The sequence below is a fragment of the Rhipicephalus sanguineus genome, chromosome 11 (assembly GCF_013339695.2).
Source record: "Rhipicephalus sanguineus isolate Rsan-2018 chromosome 11, BIME_Rsan_1.4, whole genome shotgun sequence".
Classification (NCBI taxonomy): Eukaryota; Metazoa; Arthropoda; class Arachnida; order Ixodida; family Ixodidae; genus Rhipicephalus; species Rhipicephalus sanguineus.
Window position 1 is genome coordinate 81,798,893 of NC_051186.1, and position 23,261 is coordinate 81,822,153.

Sequence of the window (23,261 nt, forward strand, 5' to 3'; positions counted from 1 at the left end):
TTACTGAGCCTGGTGAGTGGTGGTGGTGGTTACTGCTGAATCTGGTGGCTATCCATGCCTCTTTCTTTTTGCTTCTTTCACTTCCTCCCTCCATGGTGTGGAATCACTTCGGGCCTTTGAGTCAGGAAGTGTTTTTTTTTTCTGTTTTATTGCTTTCCCTCTGGTCACATGAATGCCTTGCAAATACTGCCATTTTCGCTGTGCAGAATCATCAGTGGTGATGGTTACTGCTAAAGGAAGAGTACATGCGGGGTGTTTCGTCTTCAGTGGATTTTTTTTTACACTGTGTGAATAGAAAATCAAACAAACATTCCCTTGTTGTTCAGCACATGCGAGAACGCAGTTTAGTTTTGGTTGTCTTGACGTTAGTTTGCTCTAAATAAAGTTTACTGTAAATAAAGAAATTATTAAATTAATTGAGATTGTCACAGGGAGAAAAGAGAACATATTTTTACAACATTTCCAGTAACTTTAGCGGCTGACAAAATGGTGGTTAGCTTGCAGAGCTTAAAAGTGTCATCTTCTTCCAAGTAATCTTCACTGTCCTTTTCAGTGCATTACAATGCTTACTTTTCCTAGCTTGCTTTGTCAACTTCGCCTGACGTTAAGTCGTAGTGATGCACTTGAAATCTGTCGTACAAGTTGGGCTGTCGTCATAACCGTCCAAGCGGGCTGGCTTTAGTGCTGACCAGATGGTAATGCGCTCTAGGTGGTGACATGGTGCTGTGAGGAATGCCCACGATGGCTGCATGTGCTGATGTGCGTGATGCTGTGTGCAGATCTTCTGGAACGCAGGCTGCCAGATGGTGGCCCTCAACTTCCAGACACCAGACCTTCCCATGCAGCTCAACCAGGGCAAGTTTGAGTACAATGGCGGATGTGGGTGAGTGTGATTTGCTCTCTTTTAGCAGAATGGTGCTGCTGATGACTGAGAAGGTGGACACATGATTATACATATGTTGCTTGTTCTCAGATTGTATTCTTGAACCAGCCTACATTGATTCACGTGTGTTTGACATACAAAACTTGTGTCCTTTTCCGTCTTAATCCCACTTGCAGACCACATTACAGTGTTTTGGGCTAACTTGTATTGCTGCAGTTGTATACCCAGTGACAAAAGGATCCGGGGCAGTTGATTTGTTAAAAAGCTCCATTCCTACTTACTCAGTGAACATTGCCTCTATTTTTGGAAGTTTCAGCCAACATTTTTCATGTCTTTTTGTGAGCGTTTATAGCTTTGTGCAGACTGGGTTAGGGGGCATCAAAATTTTTTTTTTTCAAAGGAAAATATGTGATACAGTTGATAAAATGGTGTGTATGGCAAGTTAATGAAGTCAAGTAATGTGGCTGTAAAATGAACCATTTCTCCAAGTATATCAATACTTCATGTGCTCTTGGCGTGAGCTATATTTAGTAAAGGTGAAAATTTTGGTATCTTTTTCTGGCAATATGGCAAATCCAAAAGGCACAAATAAAATTGTAATGGTGGCATGTTGAACATACTGCAAGAGACAAATGTTTTAGGGGCTGAAGATGTCGCAGATAATCTGGATAAACAAAACTGCGAAGATCACTTTAAAAAGAAATAAAGAAAGCTCTGCCTTTGCAGTAAAAAAAAAACCACTCACTTGCACTCACTTGTTGGTTAGTCTAAAAATATGCATGATACCTCATTAGACAGCTGTACATCAGCTAAACACGTGTGAAGTTACAAAAGGGTATTATTTTTTAAATATGAGAATTATTTTCCTTTGAAATTTTGTACCTGAAATGGGCCTTTCTTCGATGAAATGGAAGCTGCATTGAGCCTGAGCCAACTGACCTGGGATGCAGACAGGGAACTTGGCATCGTCTTCAAAGTACACGAGAAAAAAAAAAACAGTATAGTCAGCGTTACATTGCCAAAACACATGTATTACAAGCAATGTGGCTAGAGTTTGGTGTGTTCCAGATGAGCCATCCTGCCATTAGAGATATACAATTACAACAGGTTACTTTCATCAGGAAGTTCTGTAAGTGTGAAAGGTACTAAGGTAACAGTCTGGGCTTATTGGTATAGCATGATGCAGGGTAAATATGCAGAAGACGAGGACATGTATGAAATTTCTATGTTTGCACCAAGTCACATAAAGCATGGCACAGCAAAGCACGGGCTCGTTGCCTGCTCGTACCCCCCGTTGACCGACACGTCTAGCTTTGAGATGTGCGGCTTCCTCCTCGGGAGTATGCACTTTCTCAGGACACCCCGTGGCTCTCTGGACACGATCAGGCGCCTCGTGAAGAATTTTTTTTTCGGCAAGAATTTTTCTTTCTTTCTTTCTTTTTTCTCCCTCTACTTCTTTCTCTCTCTTTCTCATTCTTTCTGTGCTACGCTTTACTCTCTCCCATCCTCCTCGCCATCACATCTCCACCTCACGCTCACTCCCCCTTCCCGCCTCCTTGCTACACTATACCCATTGAAGACAATGTTTAATCGGGTAGGACAGTGCAACATTAATTTTCTCTCTATTGTCATCAAGTAACTGTGATACCTAGTTCGTGCTTGCAACATTGCAGACTACTTCAAGTCCTTGCTACATTTTTTGGGATTTTGGGTTTTTGGGATTTTATCATATGGCGCACATCTCTGCTCAAGGTGGGTACGTTTCTGGTAAAACTATCGACCCGTGCTATGCGGTGATAGCGAGGCATCAACGCAGGTACCTGCTGAAGCCAGACTTTATGCGACGGGCGGACAAGACATTTGATCCCTTTGCGGAGTCGCCCGTGGATGGTGTGATTGCGGCCCAGTGTTCGGTGCGAGTGCTGTCGGGCCAGTTCCTGTCAGACAAGAAGGTGGGCACGTACGTTGAGGTGGACATGTACGGACTGCCCACGGACACCATCCGCAAGGAGTTCCGCACCCGCATGGTGCCCGCCAACGGACTCAACCCTGTCTACAATGAGGAACCCTTTGTCTTCCGAAAGGCATGTCACTCTTGCTGCCTTAGTGATTTATCTGAAGCCTTGCAGAGCTAGTGGTACTAGAAGCGCATGATAATTGAAAAAAAGATTTATTGGCATAGTTTTATTCACGCACTTTCTTATTTCATGCAAACTCAAACTCAAAGTTACGAGCAAGGGCATGTAAAGCTATGTTGGTTTTCCTAGGCCTGCTCATGTACAGTGCTCACGGGTTGAAACAGGAAAATTTAGGGCTAAGTCACGCACATACTTTCGTTCCCACCATCTTCAGTTCGGGTGATATCGGCATAATGTCAACTCGAACTCATAGATCAGAGCCAACACTATCTTTAGAGATCAGATTCATCGCTACATGACATGGTTATCTTGAGCAATTGTGCGTACCAGTTGTTACACTAAAAAATTTGATGTCACGTTTGAATCTGTGAGTACCGTACCTTAATGCATGGAATTCAAAGCTCTTTCTTTACCTTCTGTTTGGAATTTTTTAGTGCACAGTTTCAAGATAAGACTATGGCACATAAATGTGTGCGACACGGCCACTGGCGTCTCGACTAATATTGAGTTTCAGTGGCGTATTCAGGGCAGCCAACTGACTCCTTAAGCAAGCGTTCGACTCTGGTATAGAGCAGTAATTCCTAATTCGTGACCGGAGCACAACCTTCACTACAGAATTCCATCCCCTGGAAGTTACCCAGAATACCTTGCATGTGGTCGTTCGCTCCCAACACCGATCACTTGTGCCTGATCAGCACCGTTGGTCTGCTTGATATTGTTGTAAAGCTAGAGAATACATGCTACGGATGTGAATATTTTGCCAACTCGGCCACCGTTGTTACAATAACTCATGACTGCCGCTGCACACCAAAGCATGTAAACTAGGCTTGTATGAATATTAAATTTTAGGTTCGAAGCGAATTGGAAGCGTATAGCGATTTGGTTGAATAATTTTGAAGCGAATTCGAATAGTATGTATCGCATATTACAAAGAAAAATCGGCACATTTGTCATCACCCAACTAACCTGCACAATATTTTTTAAAGTTGAAACAAGGCACGTGCAAATGTCATTTTTTTTTGTTCAAAGGGAAGCGGAACTTCGAATAGTAGCAGGATTTGACTTTCGGTAGAATGCAAGTGATAACCTGTAAAATACGTTACTGTAAAGAGTATGTCGGACCGATCGTCACGCTTGTTGTGCGTGCCGTGCGAAGAGGAAATGGACGCGGGGACGACGTGATAAACCATGCACGACGTTTATGACAGAACAACGAACAACTATCACAAAGCGTTAAGGAAAAGGAGGAACACAGAGACGGTCCAGTCAAGACAAGTAAAACAATGAACGCGAGTTCAAAAAACAAAGTTCGGGGCTCTCACGGTGCGATGGTCGGCACGGCGGACGCCGAGGTGCAGATGCAGGAGGCGGGCAACAGTTGACGAGTACCGGGGTGCGTCTCGATGTGCGACGCTGTGGCGACGATGAAGCTTGACTGCGTGGGTCCGACTACGAGAGCAGTCAACCCGCATCGGAGACGCGATGCTCCATGCAGGGATGGTCAGCCTGCTCAGAGGACAGCTTGCGCTCGAGTCGCGATGCTCGGCGCACCCGTGACCATTCGCCAGGCCACGCTCAATGCTGGGCTGAACAGCTGACCGTGGAGACGCCTTGCCGAGATCCGCGATGCTCTCGGCAAGGAACAGAACAGCAGGCCAGGCCACGCTCCGAGATGCAGTACTCGCGCTGGCAACGCCGCCTCAGGTAGTGGTTGGCCGGCACCAGCACGGACGGCCGCGTTCCCTGGCTGGAACCTGGATCGCCGGCGTCCGACGCTTCGGCTTGCTGTCTTGCGTCTGCCGCTGCTTCGGCTCGTCCCCAGCCACCAAGCACTTAGCCACGTATCCTTCACAAGTGGCCCAATCGTGGAACACCACCTCTATGGACCCCCACAGGTCATCAGCTGATTGGCTGGCCTCAAGCACAGAGCTGGCTCCAAATTGCACGCGTCCGGCGCCGCACCTTCGTCGTAGTCGAAACATTTTTGTTCCATTCATCACAGTTACGTTTTAAAATTTACTATACTTAGAGCATATACGCCAGTATAACAAGCTTTTAAACTTTAAAAAATGATGAATCGATGTAAGGGTAATATGTTCATTTAACCTTAAAGTGTGGCTTCGTGGCAGTGTGGATTCCCCCTGAGTAGGTGTATTCACGGCATAGCACCCTTCTACTGCAGTGAAACCACCTTTACAGGGGAGGGGGGGGGGGTTGCATGCGGTTTATATTTGTCTATTCGTTCATTTTGAATACCTCGAAATTTTCAATAATTTAAATTCGTGTCGAAGCAAATTCGAATACTGTAATATTCGTTCGAATATTCGAAGTGCCCGAATATATGTAAACGTGTTAAAAAAAAAAATTGGCGCAACATGCACAAGTGGCACAAGGCTGGAACCAACACCAGAGTTGTGCAGCCTTCCTTGCTTCTTTTTATTTTTTATGTTTCTTTCTTCCTCTCTATTTTTCTGTTTTTTTTCTCTTTTTTGTCTGTTTCTTTCTATTTTTTCTTTCTCTCTGTATTTATTTCTTTCTCGCTCTTGCTATCGTTTTTTTCTCTTTCCTTTCTTTCTCTACCTCTGTTTTTCCTTCTGTTTCTTTCTCTCTCCACTGTTAAAATCACACCACAACCGGGCCAAAGGAAAACGCAACGTGCGCCGTGTTTTCCCTGTAGCCCGGCCCTAATATTTGACGGGGCGAGCGTAAGTGGGGAACGCTGTGTTACAGGCAGGCGAGCGTCGCAGAGCAGAGGCCGTTCATGATACTGATGGTTTTTGCGAACGCGAACTGGGGGTTTCCCGAGCTTAAACAGCTCTGCTATTAAAAAAAAACACGTCACACAAACTTCTGGTCTTCTCTGCCAATTTTCACAGATCGACATTTGCTGCTCCATGAAGTGAATCCTGCTCTGAATCTGCTCGGACTCTCTTATTAGACCTGTTGACTGCCTCCCTCACTCTGTCATTGGAAAAAATGTATAACTCGAAAAAAGGCGCAAGTGGGCATGTGTTGGTAGTTGATCTTGATTAGTTTCTTTTGCCGCACCAGCTCAGGATTAGCCACACCATAAAAAGTTCTACATAAGGCAGTAGACCTCGATAAATATTCATCGCTTGTAGAAATAAATGTAATTTGCACTTGACAAAGTGCAGATTTGATACAAACATTTATCATTGTTCTTTTTCCCATGCACAATTCAAGACTGGAACCTTTTACTAGAGGAACTAGTAAACTGCACATCTAGTAAATCATTTTCTAAGAAAATATCAGAGTTTATTTTTGCTTAACTTAGCAGCAGCTGACTTATACCATGCATTATTTTGTATGGTGTTTTTCTAATAATTGTTGCTGATGTCTTTTCTGATTATTTCTGACTTATTTTCTGTAGTTTTCTAATTCTGCCACAGCCTCAAAGCAGTATGTATAAACTAATTAATAAAAACACCCCATATCAGTAGGTTGGTCACTGTGGATGTGAAAAATATCTGAACATAAAGCTCTGCTCCATCTGGAAGACATAGCTGAGCATGAGCGTTTGCTGCTGTTTGTGCAGGTAGTTCTTCCTGATCTTGCTGTGATCCGGATTGCTGTCTATGATGAGAATGGCAAAATGCTGGGTCAGCGAATCCTTCCCATGGATGGCCTGCAAGCAGGTGAGCTGACAGTATTTCCAAGATACATACTTCCTTTGATGACCATTAAATATTCAGGTGTACGTTGTGATATTATGCTGTTAATGTGTCTCTAAGGCACCATTCTGCTTAGGTTCCGAGTTTATAAAACTGGAAGATAGGTCTAGGCTGAAGACTGTGAAGCATGAACATTGTGATGCACAAGTCAGTAACGCTTATGCGGGTCATCGATGTTGTGATGATATTGCTGTCTGTGTTGTATTTTGTTCCGTTTTTGTACTTAGGGTACACTTGGGCCTTGATATAACCCCTTGATATGACTTCAAGGAGCAGCTGATACTTTGTTCTTTCTGTTGCGTTGTTATACACTCAGGCCTTGTTATTACGAAATGAGATATAATGAAATAACAGATATAAAGAAGTAAATAAAATTCTTCTTGAAAATCTCATAGGGATACATCGATTTGAAACCGAGTTAATTTTAATGAAGTAAAAATGGCTTGTCAGTGGTTATAACAAACAAGGATCGTTTCCAAAATTGAAAAATTTCTGCACGTTCGCACCGAATGTACCACTTTCGATGGTGTTTGGCAGCTGCTTGGTATGCTAATTCAAAATTTCAGTGTCCCACCTATGGCTGAGCAGCTTGCAGTGAGATGGTGTAGTGGGGACCTTGCATGTGTACTCGTATTAGTTGCCGCCCCAAAAGAATCTACAACGGGCTCTATAATGGCCACTCTTCCAGCTTTCGCTGTGTACACTCAAACTTCGATATAACGCACACGGATATAACGAATTGTCGGTTATAACGAAGTAAATGAACAATAGTCTTGTCATAGCTACAGTGTTAGAAATAAACGTTTATAACGAATTTTCGGATTTAACGAAGTTATTTTCGTGGCAGATCTGACTTTGTTATAATGAGGTTTGATCCGCACAGGCTTGGCAATTTTTTCCTGCTTCCATTGCTTCCTTAACCCCTTCAGGGTTTTCGCCGTACATGTACGGCAGAAGCTTCCTGGTACCAAAGGGTTTTCGTCGTACATGTACGGCATAGCGTTTATTTTTAAAACGCGCGCCTTTTTCGATCATTTCTCTTGTTTGGACTGTGCTTCCACACTTCGGGAATACGTGGAATTTTTTTCATGCGCCGATGTCTCTCCGTTGTATTTTTTTTTCGCTTCCCAAAACGGCGCGCCGCCTATCGCTTGCCCATCCGAGCGCGTTCGCGGTGCAGCTGGTTTAAAGTGCGCGCCTTTTTCGATGATTTCTCTTGCTTGGCATGTGCTGCCACGCTTCGGGAATACGTGGAATTTTTTTCATGCGCCGATGTCTCTCCGTTGTTGCTTTTTTTATGCTTCGCAAAATGGCGCGCCGCGCACCGGCTATCGCTTGTGCAACCGAGAGCGCCCGCGGCGCGGTTTGGTTTCAAACGCGCGCCTTCTCCCATTTCTCTTGCTTAGAATGTGCTGCCACGCTTCGGGAATACGTGTAATTTTTTTAATGCGCCGATGTCTCTCCGTCTTTTTTTTTTCTTTCCAAAGAGGCGCGGCGGCTTGCAGTCTCGCATCAGAACGCGCGCACGCGGTCCGGCTCGTTTCGGTTTCGTCCTTCGGGTGGTTTTTGCTTCTTGCGCCCGCAAAGCTGATGGCTGTTTGGTTTCTAATCTCTCAAAGGGTGACCGCTTGTTACTCTCTCATTTATTGCACCCCGGCGCGCGATTACATCTGTTTCCGTGCGGCGCTAAATTACACAAACGACGCCGCCGTGATTGCGTTTCCTGTTTTGGGTTCTCGGAAAAACTAACTACGTCTTGTTGGCGATAAGACGAAGTATTACTGTAGCTTTTTCACTCATTTTGCTTTCCGGACGGGCGCAGAACCATAGTTTTCTTCTGTGCACTCACTGACGCAGTTCGCTCACGCTATGGAAGCGCGCGTCGGTTGCGCTGCTGCCGGTGAGTCGAGCAGCGATTCTTCCGATGCGGACTATTCCCCAATTGCCGATCAGAATCTGATTCATTGGATTTCAGTTCGTCAGACAAGGATTTTTTGACGAGTTCAGACTCCGATGACGATCAAGGAGCGACATCTGAAACGCGTGCGCGGGGAGCCATGCTTCAAAGACTATCACACGCTGAAAAGTTTTTAGTGTTAGAGCACGAGCGTTTTTAACCGGAAACGTACTCTGGTGCGCTTATTTTTGTATGTTTGTGAGCTATGTTTAATACAATGCATAATTTTTATTCATAAAAAACTGTGAAGCTTTTTTTTTTAGGATTCTGCTTGATTTTACTACGAATAAACCATATGTATGTAACAACAAAACAGATTTTTTTGTGACTTTACGGTCACGAAAAAAAATTTTAGACAATTTTTTTCTTAAATAGAATCCTCTGAAGAATTTATTTCAGCAATAAAAAAATTACACATTTTTGGACTGGATTTCGCGAAAAAATTCGACCCTCAAAGGGTTAATAAATTATTTCTTTCTGACTGTGACAGTTGCACTTTGTTTTGTTTTTGTTTTTTTTTTAATCGATTTTCTGCCCACAATCAAATCTGCTAATGGGAGAAAATGAAGCTGAGGAAGTTGTCTTCATGTAAACAGTGTGGAACATTGTTCTATGCTGTAGTAGAGCATGCTTAGAGTTGGTTGCACATGACCGATAAAGCAGCAGTACAATCAAATGGGCAACGAGCAATAACCCACTTACACACATAAACACTGACATCTACAAGACATCAGTACCTGTGTGTGTTCGTACTGGAGCATCTGCAGGAACTGTGCAGTCGCTTCTGCATACACTCAAACCTCGTTATAACAAAGTCACACCTGCCAAAAAAATACCTTCGTTATATCCAAAAATTCTTATAAACGTTTGTTTTTAACATTGTATCTATGACAAGACTATTCTTCATTTACTTCGTTATAACCGATAATTCGTTATATCCGTGTTCGTTATATCAAGGTCAGAGTGTATAGGTGAAACATGTACTATTTCAATAGCTCTTACCTTAAACATTTCTATGTTTGCAGGTTTTGAGTGCTGATATTAAATGATGTTTAATCTGCTTTCATGCACTTCCTAGTTAGTAACCTTTTTTTGTAGTTTTCTGTGTTGTTTCCAGTTCTATTGCAGCTGTTGTACAATATAGAAATGTTCTTTTCTCAGGCTATCGGCATGTGTCTCTGCGGACGGAAGGGAACTTCCCCATGTCACTGGCCATGCTGTTTATCTGCATTGAACTCAAGATCTACGTTCCAGATGGCTTGGGAGGTTAGATTGTTCATAGCTATGTTTTTACATCTTTCTATGCCTTGTTTACAGCTGACATCCAAGGCTTTTCTTGGTAGCATTGCACTTGTGCTAATAAGTCAACGTCCGATTTTTCGGACTGCCGAGGGACCGTGAAATCGTCCGAAAAATATATAGAGAACCACCTTTGCATTTCATTCTCACCTATTTAATTGGGACCTCTTTTTCTGGTTTCTGGTATCTGCATGTTTTGCAACAGCATATATCAGCCATAACAAAGGTATCTTTATTTCTGAAAACATCTTGGGCTGTTGTTGATCAACTGATAAAAAAGAAAATAATAAAGCAGTTTTATGCACTGACATTACACGCTACTTAGTAGGGTGGAACCTAGGCCGGTTGGTACATTTACATTAGGCTTGTGAGAATATTCGAGCGGTTCGAATATTCGAACGAGTATTACAGTATTCGAATTCGCTTAGAAACGAATTTCAATTATTCTAAATTTCGAAGTATTCGAAATGAACAAAAAAACATATATAAACCGCATGTAACCCCCTGTAAAGGTGGTTTCACTGCAGTGCAGGGGTGAATACACCTTTTCGTGCAGGGGTGAATACACCGTGAATACACCTTTCCAGGGGAAATCCACACTGCCATGAAGCCCTACTTCAAGGTTAAATGAACAAATTACCCTCGCATCGATTCATAATTTTTTATGTTTAAAAGCTTGTTATACCACCTTATATGCTCTAAGTGTAGTAAATTTTAAAATGTAACGAATTTTACAGGTTATCACGTGCATTCTACCGAAAGTCAAATCCTGCTACTATTCAAGGTTGCTTCCATTTCCCTTTGAACCAAAAAAAATGACATTTGCACATGCCTTGTTTCAGTTTTAAAATATATTGTGCAGGTTAGTTGGGTCATGACAGATATGCTCATTTTTATTTATACAGTCAAACTCCGCTGCAACGAACTCCGCTTCAACGAAATTTCCGGTACAACGAAAAATTCTCGGTTCCCCGTCAACAGTCCATAGGAGTCAGTGCATAAATATGCTCGCCACAACGAACACTTTTTCTGCTGCCGTTCCGCTTCAACGAAATTTGACGATGCCATTCGGGGCTCAAAAATTTAATTTACCGTGCAATAAACACAATCTCGGGCATTTTGATGCATTTTAGAACATAAAAATACGAATTCATAGTCTGAATCGCGTGTTGGAACCACCAGAAACTGCCGCTGTTGACTGAGCATGGGGGCCGCCATTGCTTGATAGCGACGGCGATCAGACTGCCCTGCTTTTGCAACTGGCTTGTGTTGCTTCTGAGTCACAGACAATCCGAAGCCAAAGCTCAGTTGTCGACACTGGGGTGCAATCAGTGCAACTGGTGCAATCGCGAAACGATAGCTTTTCCGATGCCTTTCCAATACTTTTCGTGCTTTTCGCGCTTCGCTAGTGGTCAGAGCGATGGTACAATAGCCACATCCGCGTTATCAACGCGAGCAGCCCTGGGGTGCAGTCGCGGAATGGTGCCTTTTCCAGTGCCAATGCTTTTCGTGCCTTTCGCGCTTGGCCAGTGCGACCGGTGGTCGGAGCAACAATTCGTCCATGTTATCAACGGGATCAGCCAGCCGCGAGTGGTGGATAAGAATAGCATAGAATAAGGCGTAAGTCATCGCTCCGCGATAGCACGCCTGCATGTCGCCGTTGTCAGCGAATAGCTAGTGTTAGCGTGTTGGTGCAACTGTGCAGTTCGTGTTGCGCGCCCGTGCTTGTACGATTCATTCGCGGAAGCCGTTGTTTCTGCGTGCTTTTCAACGTGGCGTCGCTATGCATATATGAGAATCGCGTCGTAACGCTGCTGGGGACGCAAAGGAAGCAGCAGACACTTTTTGAATATTGGAAATAAAAGTTTCACTGTTCTACTAGCTCAGGTCAGCCATATTTTTTCGATTTCACTACAATGAAATGTTCGCTTCAATGAACATTTTTCCAAGCACCGTCAATTTCGTTGTAGCAGGGTTTGACTGTAATATGTGATATAGTATACCATTCGAATTCGACGAAATTATTTGACCAAATCACTATTCACTTTGAGTTCGCTTTGAACCTAAAATTTGAACAAGCCTTTGAACAAGCCTAATTTACATACTTAAGGAGCAGTACGAAGAAAGAAAAAGAGACAAAAGGACCAAAACAAGAAACTAAAGCTCTCATCCCGTGTACTTCCTTTTGTCTCTTGTTTTTTGTTTTTTTTTTGTGCTGTTCACTAAGTATTACGGTACTGTTGGTGACACAGTAGATGTTTTAGAAAACTTCAACATACATATTGCAAGATTAGCTTACATTTATATCTGCAAGTGGGATTTTGAAGTCGTGACATATTACCATAAAACGGGTGAATTTTGTAGCAGTAGACATTTTCAGCGCACTGCGTATAATGAGCTTATTGCTGATGCTGTTTTATCAACATTTGTGGTTAGTAAGTTGATGCTTGTGATGTTTCAGACCTGATGGACGCTCTGTCTGACCCCCGGGCCTTCCTGTCGGCCCAGGAGAAGCGACTGGTGCAGATGCGTGCCATGGGCATCGAGGAGGCTGACATCCTCGTCAATCGGCCCGAGCTGGGCTCCCAGCAGAAGAAAGACGATGAGAAGAGGGGTAAGTCCCATCTGATGCTACCATTGTCATTAGAATACTATTCACAAATGTGCTTCGGTATTTGGCCGAGGTGTTTAACGCATTTACTGAACAGAAGGACAAGAGCTCTAGACTGATTAACTCGTGGAATGAATTGACAGGCCACGTTCCAAAATCGATTGCCATTGCTGCCAATGGCCACTCCAACAGCCCAAGAGCACCCATTAAAATGGGAAATCTTGGAATTTTTGGAATGGAACTGTTAATGACTCATGAAGTCGTTGTTAAAGGAATACTGACACAAAATCTTTAAGTTGTCGTTTTTTGTCGTCAAATGAGAGGCCATACCCTCAAGAGTCTAGAAAATGTACTGCTAAGCGTGTCTACACCCTAAAAAATTAATTACAATATATTTTTAAAGGCTAGTTGCATTTCCTACTGTACCCTGATGTCACAACACGATATGAGCCTCTCGTTATGTGCTCACGCAAGTTATCGTGATGTTTTCACCACCGCTCCACTCCATGGCTCTGTTGGTGAAGCACAAGCTGCCATTTTCTTCACACACTTTGGTTGACAGGTATGCATTTGACAGGAACTGCAAGTGCTAATGTGGACTTGGAAGTAACAGAGCTCACATGCACAATTAGCTCGTGTCGAGTGGTTTGCACTTCTTTTTGCTGTCTGTTCTAAAAGTAAGCTTTCTTTGTTATGCTCCTCTAAACTTGACATTCGGGGCTAAAAGATCTGGGTTTTTTTCCTCATAACCTGCTCCAAATTTGGATTTTTGTTCTCCAAGAGCAACACTTTCCTGCTCCAAAAGTTGGCAAGGTGCGCGTTTGGGCTAGTTGGTACTCCATTTGAACAGTTAAATAGCGCAAACTTCAGGGACGAAAGACAGGAGAATGCGACACCCACAAGCGCTAACTTCCAACTGAATTTTATTAAAGAAAACACACGAATATAAAGGGTACAGTCGAACCCGGGTATATCGAACTCGCCAAAAAAACGTTTATTAGTTCGATATATGGCATAATTCGATATAGGCCCGCTATAGGATTTTGACACAAAGGCACATAACATTAAGAAAAGTACTTTATTAATATGGTGGCTTACTTGCGTGCCCTACTTTGGAACAAAATAGTCCTGGATTTTCTTCTGTGTCAACGACTTTGCTGCCTGCGACAGCACGCACGCCTCCACGTTGTCCAACGAGTCGGAGCAGCTGAGGCCGCAACCTTCCACATTTACGCAATAGCGCCGGACCAACGCAAGTGCACTAATCACTTCGGAGGATGTAGGCAATGGGCCATCGTCAATTTACGGTAATAGCTGACGGTAATAGCTCGATCATAGGGCCGGACTCCGGGATGTTTCGCGACCGAACGTCCACAAACCATTTGTAAACGGCCGCTTCAACATCTTCGTACACAGCAGTGCGCACACGTCGGGCGCCACGGGCACCTGGCCTTTTGTCCGACTTGGCCCTGATGTCTGCCTTGTTCTTCAGGATAGTACTCAAGGTGCTCCTTGGAATTTTGTACGCGGCGGCGACGTCGGACTTCTTTTCACCGCGCTCGACCCGATTTATGATTTCGAGTTTCGCGGCGAACGGCAAATTCTGCCTCTTTGCACAAGCCATGACGACAGCGCGCCAATAAAGTTCACAGAGCACCAACAGGCAACACCACCAGCACGGACCACGCTGAATGAGGACTCGAGGAAAACAGGCAGTAGCAGGCACACAAGCATAAAGAAAGAAAAAATGGCGCTCACTTCTACCGCCTCCGCGCCTCGGAGAAAGCACGACGGCCTCTGATTGGCTGTAAGTGCTGCGAGTGGGCCAGGATCATTTCTTGCAGGGGGGTGTTCGCCCGTGCACAACCGGGTCTAAACCACTTTTTCTAGGGTGGCGCCGGCAGTTTTCCCCGCCACCGCGAGGGAAAGCCAACTTGCTGGGGCACTTTTGAGGCACATGGAGTTTGATATATCGGTTGTCATTGCTATTTTCGTTCGATGTAACAGTAACTTTTGCTATGTATTCTCAATGTAAATTTACCGTGTTTAGAAATTGTTCGATATACGGGATAATTTGATATAAACGGGTTCGATATAGTCGGGCTCGACTGTAACACCGCGCCTGCGTAGCTTCACATCCATGTAACCACATTCACCCCTAAGTGATAAGATTCATCTCTCTAAATGCACAACACTAGTTCCATAGAAGAAATAAAAGTTAATAAAAGAAGAAATAAAAGTTAGTAAATCTTTATTAACTTTTATTAACTTAAAAGTTGCTCCAAATCCTATTTTGTCTATTGCATCCCTGTTTCTGGTGTAGTTCCCTCCTTTGTAGCTTCGTGTTGGGAGAAGCTTCTTTAAAAAAGAAGACACTATTGTATTCATTTTTTTCCAATACTAATCAGTAATTTTTTCCGAAATAAATGCAAATTGAACTTTGATAAGCCTGCTTTGTTGTTTTAGTGGTTTAGTGTTGCTTATATTTGTTGTCACTCCCCCCATGTCAGCCATGAAGACATCGTAGCAATCATGAAAAATATATGTACGCCCTCCTAATTCATTGCCAATTATACTGTGACAGCTCAGATCTCAGCGGATGTATTTTGCACAATCTCCTTGCAGAGGAGTGGCGGGTGGAAGCCATCACGGCTGAGGCACTGCGGGCAGAGAAAGAGTACATCAAGCTGCGTCGCAAGCAGATGAAAGAGCTTGAGGGATTACGAAAGAAGCACCACAAGGACAAGCAGCACGTGAGCGGCCATAGTTGTTTCTTTCTTGACGTGTTTTGTAGGCATGTGCGAATATTCGAGCACTTCGAGTGTTCGAACGAGTATTACAGTATTCAAATTCACTTCGACACGAGTTAAAATTAATCTAAATTTCAAAGTATTCAAAATGAACGAATAGACATATATAAACTGCATGCAATGCCCTGTAAAGGTAATTTCACTATAGTAGAGGGGTACTATACCCAGGGGTGCAACAGCTGTGCCAATTGCGCCAATTTGATACAGTTTCTTATTTTTGCACCAAGCTGAGCTAAAACCGTGAAATTTGTTGAAATTGCGCCACGCTGCGCCAAAATGCCCGATCGACTTCAAAATTTTTTCCGTTGCACATATTTCAGTGAAAAATGGAGGCCGCGTTGGTCATCTGCAGTGTGGACATCATCATCCAATACAGACGTGCAGATCCTAAATTCCCCCCCCCCCTGAAAGAAAAGAAAAAAAAGTGACAGTTTCACTGCAAGGATGAAGCAATGAATGCGATAGTAACAGATTGTAATGTTATACGAAGTGAGGCTGGAAGCAATCTCTTTTGTATCCGATCTCACGTAACTCTACAAAATGTTGGTGTAAGAGAAAATGGCCGCTCCAGGAAAAGGTGCTCTTTCTGCACAGTGTTTTTGCATTGAGAGCGCAGCATGTAGAAGGGTATACTAGCCGTCCGCTGATGGCTGCCAAGATGGCGCGCATGCGGCGATCGCGACCGCCCCCTTAGAATCAAAGTTCAAAGTTGCTGTTCGAGCGACCACCCCCGCCACCTTTCGCGTCTTTTCATGTTCATTCAATGCAGGCGGGGCGTTGTTTCCTCTCTGCTCTGTGTGGGAGACCTGTGACAGCAGGTCTCCCGAGCGGAGTGGTGTTATCGCATGCGCCCTCCGAGCGGCGGTGATGGGCTGGCTCGTTTGATCTCTGTTTCAGCCGCGTTCGTCACCTGCACTTGCATGCTTTTACCCGCGGTAGAACGTACTGTTATCAATTCATGGGATTTATGGGAAAACTCGTTGAAAGCATCCATATAATTGCTATGGCAATAAAAAGGACAGTGGTTCTCAAATATCCTGGTGCTTGTTTTATTGCGTGCAGAATGCTTCTTAAGCCTATTTTGCTGCAGCACACTGGTGTCCTGCGGAAAAGCATACTGAGATATAGAAGGGGCTATTAGTACTGGCTGTCAGGGACACAGCACATCTTGTTCCTTAAAGGGACTGTCTACCGTCATTCATCGCTTTTCAGTTTTCTACCGCAATAGAAAGCGTACCGTCTGAAGTGTCCAACCTTGCAGTGGTTTCTCTGGAAAGTGAGTAGAAATTTTTAAAACAGAATTTTTCGATCTGTGTTTGGTCTTCTTCCATTGGTGTGAAACATGCCCACCACACTGGTTGGTGGACGCGATGACGATTGTAGTGCCGGTAAAAATTCAAACCGAAAGCACACGTGATTTCTGTAGTATTACTTTATTTTTGTAAATACTAATGTAATGAATGTAACAGTCGTTTTCAGTACGCTAGCGAATAAATGAAGCCTTATTATTAGAGCTGTGCGAATAGCAAAATTTTGGGTGCGAAGCGAATTCGAATAATGAAGATTGAGTGCGAATCGAATCGAATAATTTCGAATAATTTTCGAATATTTCTCAAACATTTTTCGAATAATTCGTAGTGAAATTACAGAAAAAATTGCAGAGGATCCCTAAGTATGTTCTTGTGAGATAGCAACATGAAAGTGTTTCTTTTCGCTAGGTTGATGAAGCGCTGGTGGGGTCATATTTCATAGTTGTCTTTCTTATCAAGAATGAGGCAATGTAGAGGCCGAATTCTATTTATGTAGATTACTTGGTGCAACCAAAGTGTTGCCGACAACACTTTACACGTGATGGGCAAAAATGCCATTTCCTCAGCCTCTCCTCCTCTCTCAACTTCTGTGGAAGGCCAACTGGTGTGGCAGACAAGGGTGTGCTCCCTTCAAGTCCGGAGTTCCAAATATGCCTCATAGACGTCGATATATAAGAACATATGAAATTTTGGATGCTAAAAAGCTTTGGCGTCCGATTTTTCGGACTTCCTGCCCAAATTTCAGGTCCAAAACAGCATTAATTGAGCCCCCAACTCTGCCAAATCTTTCATCTCCATATTGGAACCAGCGTTTTCTTGAGTTAATACATTTGCGACCGTAGCGGAGTTTGAAAGGCAGCTTTGCCGCAATACGGGGGTGTGATGAGGTGAAGCATATTGAAAAATCTAGGGACCATTTCCAAACGGACGTTGAATGTCTCTTGGCTAAATTCGACCGTAAAGGACCTTTAAAGGCAGCTTTGCCGCAATACGGGGGTGTGAGGAGGTGAAGCATACTGAAAATCTAGGGAGCAATTCCAATCAGACGTTGACTGTCTCTTGCCTAAATTCGACCGTAACGGAGCTTGAAAGGCAGTTTTGCTGCAATACGGGGGTGTGATGAGGTGAAGCATATTGAAAATCTAGGGACCACTTTCAACCGGACTTTGTCTCTTGGCTAAGTTCGACCGTAACGGAGCTTGAAAGGCAGCTTTGCCGCAATACGAGAGTGTAATGAGGTGAAGCATATTGAAAATCTGAAGGGGTCACTTTCAACCGGACGTTGACTGCTTTTGTCTTTGGGAAGTTCGAATAGTTCGAATAGTAAAATTTCAGTGCGAATCGAATCGAATAGCAAACACTATTCGAAAAGTATTCGAAATTTCGAATATTCGCACACCCCTACTTATTATACAATTACAGAACACTTGTTTTGCTGTAATCACAGTCTATGCGTTTATTTTAGCACTGCTGCCGCAATCCAAGCCAAGTTGATTCATCAGAAAGAGACGATAAATGCACGCCTTCACAGTGCAGCACATGTGAGACATCCTAACAACAATACAGCGGCACAGTACGACCAGTGCGTAGGGCCGCATGGCATACCGCATGAGTTGAAGCAGATGAAATCGAAGACAGCGCCGTTTTGGATGTGTGAGAAAAACAAAAGCAAAAAATTGCTCTCTGACGCAACCGAAAGCTGCCTCAAGTGCGTAAAATTCAATTTCAAGTTATACATGTTTGTTTTTAAGCAAACTGAGTCTACCTGCGAGGATTTCTTGTCCTACCAGTAGATTGACCACATCGCTGTTGGGTGACGCTAGCGGTCATTCTTTCACGATTTTCAGCATCAAATTAAAAATATAACTCCTTTTTTATGGAGCAAAAGCATGCTCGTTGCCGCCGATGTGACGAACGATCTTCTCGTTTTTACCACAATCAGAAAATATTTTCCTAGCGGTAGACAGTCCCTTTAATTACTTATTCGTGCACTCGCTGTGTAATTACGAGTACTAGTATGATTGGCGACGTCTAAAAAATTATTGGCAATCATTTGGAACTGCTGTGTATGGCGTTTCTGCGGCCTTGAGAAACAAATAGACAAAAACATACGCCAGACATACGCCAGTTTTCTTTGTTCTCCACCCCCACTCGCTCCTGCTTTACGAATCTCCCGAATTTCGACGTTGCCAGGCTCGCGGGTCCACATTAGCATTTGCAGTGCCTGTCGAATTATTTGACAGGCCCTGCAAATGCTAATGTGGACTCAGTCATTGTTCGCACTTTGGGGTGGCTCAACACAGTGCTTTTATTGAAATAGCAGTATTCACGTGCACTGTGCACGAGTTAGCTGATTTTTAATCGTTTGTACATATTTTTTTTTTTTCTAAAAGTAAGCCTTCTTTGTTATACTGCTCCAAATTTGGGATTTCATGCCAAAAAATTCAGGTATTTTTTTTTCGTAACCTGCTCCATGTTTGGATTTTTGTGCTCCAAAAGCAACATTTTGCTGCTCCAAAAATTGCTCCAAATCCTATTTCGGCTGTTGCACCCCTGTATACCGTGAATACACCTATACCGAGGAAATACGCGCTGCCATGAAGCCCCACTTCAAGATTAAATTAACATATTACCCTCGTATCGATTAATCATTTTTTAAGTTCTAAAGCTTGTTATACCGGCTTATATGCTCTAAGTACAGTCAGTTTTAAGACTTAACCATATTTAGAGGTTATCACTTGCATTCTACCGAAGGTCAAGTCCTGCTACTATTCAAAGTTGCTTCCACTTTCCTTTGAACCAGAAAGAATGACATTTGCTCATGCCTTGTTTAAATTTTAAAAACTATTGTGCAGGTTAATTGGGTTATGACAAATATGCTCATATTTTTTTATAATATGTGATATATACTATTTGAATTCGATTCAAAATTATTCGACCGAATCACTATGCACGTCGAATTCGCTTTGAACCTAAAATTTACTATTTGCTAGAGCTGTGCGAATAGCAAAATTTTGGGTGCGAAGCGAATTCGAATATTGAAGTGTGAGTGTGAATCGAATCGAATATTTTTCGAATATTTTTCTAATACTTCGAAGGGAAATTGCAGAAAAAAAAGTTGGAGAGGATTCCTAAGCATATTCTTATGAGACAGCAACATGAAAGTGTTTCTTTTCGCTAGGTTGATGAAGCGCTGGGGTGGTGTTTCATAGTTGTCTTATCAAGAATGAGGCAATGTAGAGGCCGAATTGTATTATTTATGTACATGATTTGGTGCAACCAAAGTGTTTCCGACAACACTTTGGTTGCACCAAAGTGTTGTCCATTCTGTTTATGCAGAAACAGAACATGGATGACTTCAGAATAAATATATATTTAATTGCATAATAATTAGGAAGGATTACCATAACACATAAATTAACGTATTACATCATTATTTTTGTTGCAATATATTATCGAGTGCCTTGAAGTAACATGGTATCAGTTTGACGCACTTACAGACATTTCTTCATAGGTGGCATCTGAAAGGGTTAGCCTACATTGTTCTTACTTTTGTATCTGACACCCTTACACTATGCCCCTGTGAGGCCTGTAAGGTATTTGTAAATAAAACTAAATAAAATAATGCCTTACAGATGTGTAGCAGGTACCTCGCTTCTCCGCAGAATGATGAATAATGGCATAGTGGGTACTTCCCTACTTCGCAAAATTATGATGATTGGTGGCATAGCAGGTACCTTGCAACTGTACTTGTAGTAGTTGCTCCAAGAAGGTTTACAATGGGCTCAAGAAAGGCCGCTCCTCCAACTTTCGTTGTGACTGTGCTACGCGTTTTGCGCAGGCCTGGTGCTTTTCTGCAAGGACGGCCGTTTCCACAATTATCTTCCCCAGTGTCGCGGAGGCAAAAACACCAAGGATTTGCGTCCAGTTGCCTGCACAAATTCGTAGCGGTATTTTCTGAGAGTAGACGCCTCAAATAATATGCTGTTGCAAAGAAAAAAAAAAGCCAGCTCACCAGGAAATGACTGAAACAACAGAACCATGCCTTGGTCTGTCAGCACGTTCTTCTGGTCAGCAGGTGTATGATCCCAGAATTCCTTAAAATAAATGAAACACACCGTCCTTAAACACATCCTTAAAATAAATTAAAGCCATAAAAAGGTGAGTACCGTTATCCAGAACTGAACTGCTGCTAGTTTACCTTGCTGCCTTTGCTTTCTCACCTCTCTTCCTGTAACATAGCAACGTGTGTACTTGCATGTTTTACTTCAGGTTTTATGTTTTTGGTATCTGCTGCTCTAAGTACAATAAGCATAGCAGCTGGCAGTCATCACTGCCTGCCTCATTATCATCACGTTTTTTTTTTCTTTCTTAATTGCGATGACCGCTAGCTAACGACCTTACTATCTTATTTTACTTCAAAAAGAGTGCGAACTGCAGATAGCGTGATGTGGACTGGGCTGATGTTGTGTGCAGTGTAACATTAAAGGAGGACTGACATGAATTTTAAACATTTTCGGATTGTTGCTCTAAATAAAAACGCTGGTGTCGAGAACCCTAAAAAGAGTATTGTGGTACCTGGCAATGCATCGAATGTATGTTTAGTACCGCTACCTTAAAAAAAAAGCACTTTTGGTTTCGATATTGAGGGGGCGGCTTTTCAGTGACGTGTCATCAGTGTGATGTCACGGGGAGACAGCAACTTGCGACATACTAGCGGCAGATCTGTCATGTGCTCGCGATGCACATAAACAACGGTGAGTGAATTGTCATTCAGTGACCCCGACAGCGATTCCTGCGATTTAGGCTGCATGCAGGACATAGAGTTAGCAAACTCAGTGGAACTGCGGTGACTCGTCGGGATAATGTTCATTGCGGTGGGGCTGGCTTGCAGACGCTCAGCGACAGAAACTTTAAAATGAAGTAAACTATTTTATACGCGTTGTCTGACTCCGGTGTGTGGAGAGCGTTAACACTGTGTACCAAGGAAATGAAAAATGTCCCTTTTGCAATGTCTCAAAATTGTGTCGGTACTCCTTCAAAAGACGGAGTGTGCATGGCTGTCCCCACAGGTACAGAAGCAGCAATGCCTGGCCGTGGAAAAGCTTTTGCCACGGGACACCGGCGACGACTCGGGCACGGCTGCAAGCGAGGACTGCGCAGTGCGGTCGCTCGTGGTCAACCAGATGCACCAGTGGTCATCGCTGCTGGCCTCCCAGCGCAGTCAGGAATGGGAGCTGCTGCGCCAGCAGCTCACCCAGCAGGGGGCACTTCTGCGCACACTCATGCTCAAGGCACAAGCCGCTCAGATGAAGCAGCTGGATGCGAAGTTCGAGAGGCAAGGCACATCTTTCTTTCATCTTTTTTTTTTTTCAATCAAGGCTTGTGTTGACTGAACTGTGAAGTTGGTGATGGTGGTGTTCCAAAAAAAAAAAAACCCTCCTCACCCGCAGCTGGTGCACGCCAAAGAAAGAATAGGTTAAACTAAATAACTTTTCTTTCTGGGGCTGGGGTTTGAACCTGGATCCCCCCGGCCTGAAAGCGAGTGCCTTGACCACTAGGTCATGCACCCATGCTTGCCCAATATGAACTGAACACATAACTAAGAATGCATTCTACTGACAATGCAAAAAAAAAAAAAAACAATTGGGAAGCTGTACACTTGCTATGGGCATTTGATTGAAATATTTCGTGTTGGCGGGCGAGACACGATATGCTGGACACCGCGTGAGGTCAATATTGGGAATTGCACATTTGGAGAAAATTGAATTAACCCACGTTTCCACGATCGTGTGACGGTCCTTTCTTCGGAGAATCCTTTCTTGACTCCTAGGCGAAGTCACCTCACTTTGTTTTCGAATCCTTGTCCACCTTATGCAAAACGTCTTAACTTCTTGAATGACAGAAGCTCTTGCTTTCACAACATGTCAGCAATGAAGCGATCAAACTCCCAAGATGAGCAAGCGGCATAAGGCGAGTGTCACATATTAAAAAAAAAATGAAGAGAGTGGTGGTTGGCTCAACATGGCACAGGGGTAAGCACATGCCTGTCCCAACTCCACAAGAACAAGCCGGCAGGCTTCAATGGCTGGCTGGCTCTTGCGTGCTTCCTAGCCTCCTCCCCTCATGTGCAATGGGAATCGCCTGGTACCCTAGACGTGATGAGTGCAGGGGGGGCACTAGTGAGAGATTGCACAACCGCATGACATGGTCAGTTGCTTGGTAACTGTGGATCCTGCCCAGACGTCGCTGTGCCTGTTAATCTGCACCAGTTGCACTGCTGGCTTGGCAGCCACCAATGCCACTGTTGCTTGTGCGTTCACGTGATCCGCAGCGGCATAGCAACATGTTTGGAACAACGGCCAACGTTTTCCGTATTGTGAGCAATGTATTTTGGCTAAAATGGATGCTTGAGTTAGTTGAGTTGGTTCATACTTAGGAAAGGTAAAACAGCACAACAAAGACAACACTCAGAAAGACGCACAGGATACAGTGCTGTATCCCTTGCGTATTTCTGCGTGTTCTGTCTTTTTTTTTGTGCTGTTTTATTTTTCATATGTA

At 43.6% G+C, this 23,261-nt stretch overlaps 1 protein-coding gene across 1 annotated transcript in view; it reads left to right on the top strand.

The window, feature by feature from the left end:
* The window catches only part of LOC119374677 (1-phosphatidylinositol 4,5-bisphosphate phosphodiesterase), a 137,677-nt gene that overhangs the window by 86,819 nt on the left and 27,597 nt on the right, over window positions 1-23,261 (top strand). The window contains exons 21-27 of the mRNA XM_049410976.1: window positions 780-883; window positions 2,700-2,971; window positions 6,582-6,677; window positions 9,832-9,936; window positions 12,431-12,583; window positions 15,206-15,333; window positions 21,773-22,038. Of these exons, the coding sequence (XP_049266933.1) occupies window positions 780-883; window positions 2,700-2,971; window positions 6,582-6,677; window positions 9,832-9,936; window positions 12,431-12,583; window positions 15,206-15,333; window positions 21,773-22,038 (1,124 nt within the window). The remainder of the gene's footprint in view (window positions 1-779; window positions 884-2,699; window positions 2,972-6,581; window positions 6,678-9,831; window positions 9,937-12,430; window positions 12,584-15,205; window positions 15,334-21,772; window positions 22,039-23,261) is intronic.